The sequence below is a fragment of the Zingiber officinale genome, chromosome 6B, assembly GCF_018446385.1.
Source record: "Zingiber officinale cultivar Zhangliang chromosome 6B, Zo_v1.1, whole genome shotgun sequence".
Classification (NCBI taxonomy): domain Eukaryota; kingdom Viridiplantae; phylum Streptophyta; class Magnoliopsida; order Zingiberales; family Zingiberaceae; genus Zingiber; species Zingiber officinale.
Genome location: NC_055996.1, coordinates 130924054 through 130925521, shown reverse-complemented (window position 1 = coordinate 130925521; position 1468 = coordinate 130924054). Strand labels below are relative to the sequence as shown.

Here is a 1468-nt window from a genome sequence, read left to right as displayed (position 1 = left end):
CAATCAAGAAATCTATATTTTGAGGCAAAATTTGCAAATAAACTCAAAGTCAATTAACTAATTGTAGACATTCTATCTATAAATAAAAATATTTTATTTTAGTCTAAATTAGTTGAATCGTAATTTAGTCAATTAAAATTATTTAAACTAATTGGTTAGTCAACTAATTTGAGTTAAGTCAATCAAAGTAGTCTATAGCCAACTTAAGATTTATTGTTTGCAAGATAAAGTTGTTGGACGAAAAGATTCATGTTTATTTGATATAGACTCAACCGATCACAATAATTAGAATTGATTATCAACAGGAAGAAGATAAGACTTCAATATTTATTCATATGCTCCAAACCTTCACTCTTTAGTTAGATAAAAAGTTTCTTCTAAGATTTATTTTTCATTTTATGTTTTTTTTTATTTTGTGCTTTAATTTCTTTTATTATGATTATGCAGGCGATTTAATTTGGAATTTGCCATATTCTGAAAATAAAAAATCATGTGAACTGGTTATTTTGTTTTGGAATTTAACTTCTTTAGTTAGAAAAAAAAGGAGACAAAGAAACTGGTTAGCTGTATCATCAATTTTGCAATTAAGAAACCATGTGAATTGTTTGTTGAAGTACTTCCTGATCAACGGAAGGAGAGCTCTCGATCTCAAACAGAAGATCGGTGTCAGCTTGATAATTCAGCTCAATATCAATAAAAAAATATCAAGAAAAATTCATTTCAATTCAATCTAAATTCAACACACAAATACAAATTTCCAGAGCACAAAAGAAAAGGCAAGAAAAACAGAGATGAAATGCTGACTTTCTTCTCTAGTTTTAGATTTCATTCAACACATAAATCTCCCTCGGCGGATGGAGCTTCTGATCACCCGTCTACCAGGTGTCTCCGGCGACGGCGGACGTCCGGCACGTCGGGCAGCGGGAGCTCCGGCGCAGCCATGAGTCCACGCACCGCGAGTGGAAGACATGGTTGCACGCCGGAAGCCGCCGACAGCAGTCGCCCGCTTCGAGCTTCTCCAAGCACACCGCGCACTCGTCGCCCGCCTCCTGCTTGAGCTCGAAGCAGGGGAGCTCAGCCAGCAGCTCCGGCGGCAGCTGGCCGAAGGCGGCGCCGAAGCCAAGGAAGCCTCGCCGCATGGCCCTGCGAACTACGCACACTTGGATCGCGAGGACCAAACCGCCGACGCCGGCGAGCGCCGACAAGGCGGAGGCGAGGATGAAGGCGGCGGCCATTAAAGCAAGTCGCTGGACTAATTGCAGGGGGAATTGAATCACTAATGGATTTGTTCAAATACAAACCGTTATTTAATGATTTCTCCAGCGACCACATACAAACGGTATTTAACTTTATAAATAATATTTTACTGAATCGGATAATCAAATTTCCATATTACTCATTTCATTTCACGTACTAAAATAATTCACATTCTTTTGTTTTTTTAATCGTCAATCGACCGAGTCGGCTA

At 39.1% G+C, this 1468-nt stretch overlaps 1 protein-coding gene across 1 annotated transcript; it reads right to left on the bottom strand.

Moving 5' to 3' along the window:
• Positions 1-738: 738 nt before the first annotated feature.
• Positions 739-1267, bottom strand: LOC121990673 (E3 ubiquitin-protein ligase ATL41-like). The gene has a single exon (XM_042544770.1). It carries the CDS (start codon positions 1233-1235, stop codon positions 876-878), a length of 360 nt encoding a protein of 119 aa, XP_042400704.1. The 5' UTR covers positions 1236-1267; the 3' UTR covers positions 739-875.
• Positions 1268-1468: the final 201 nt, after the last annotated feature.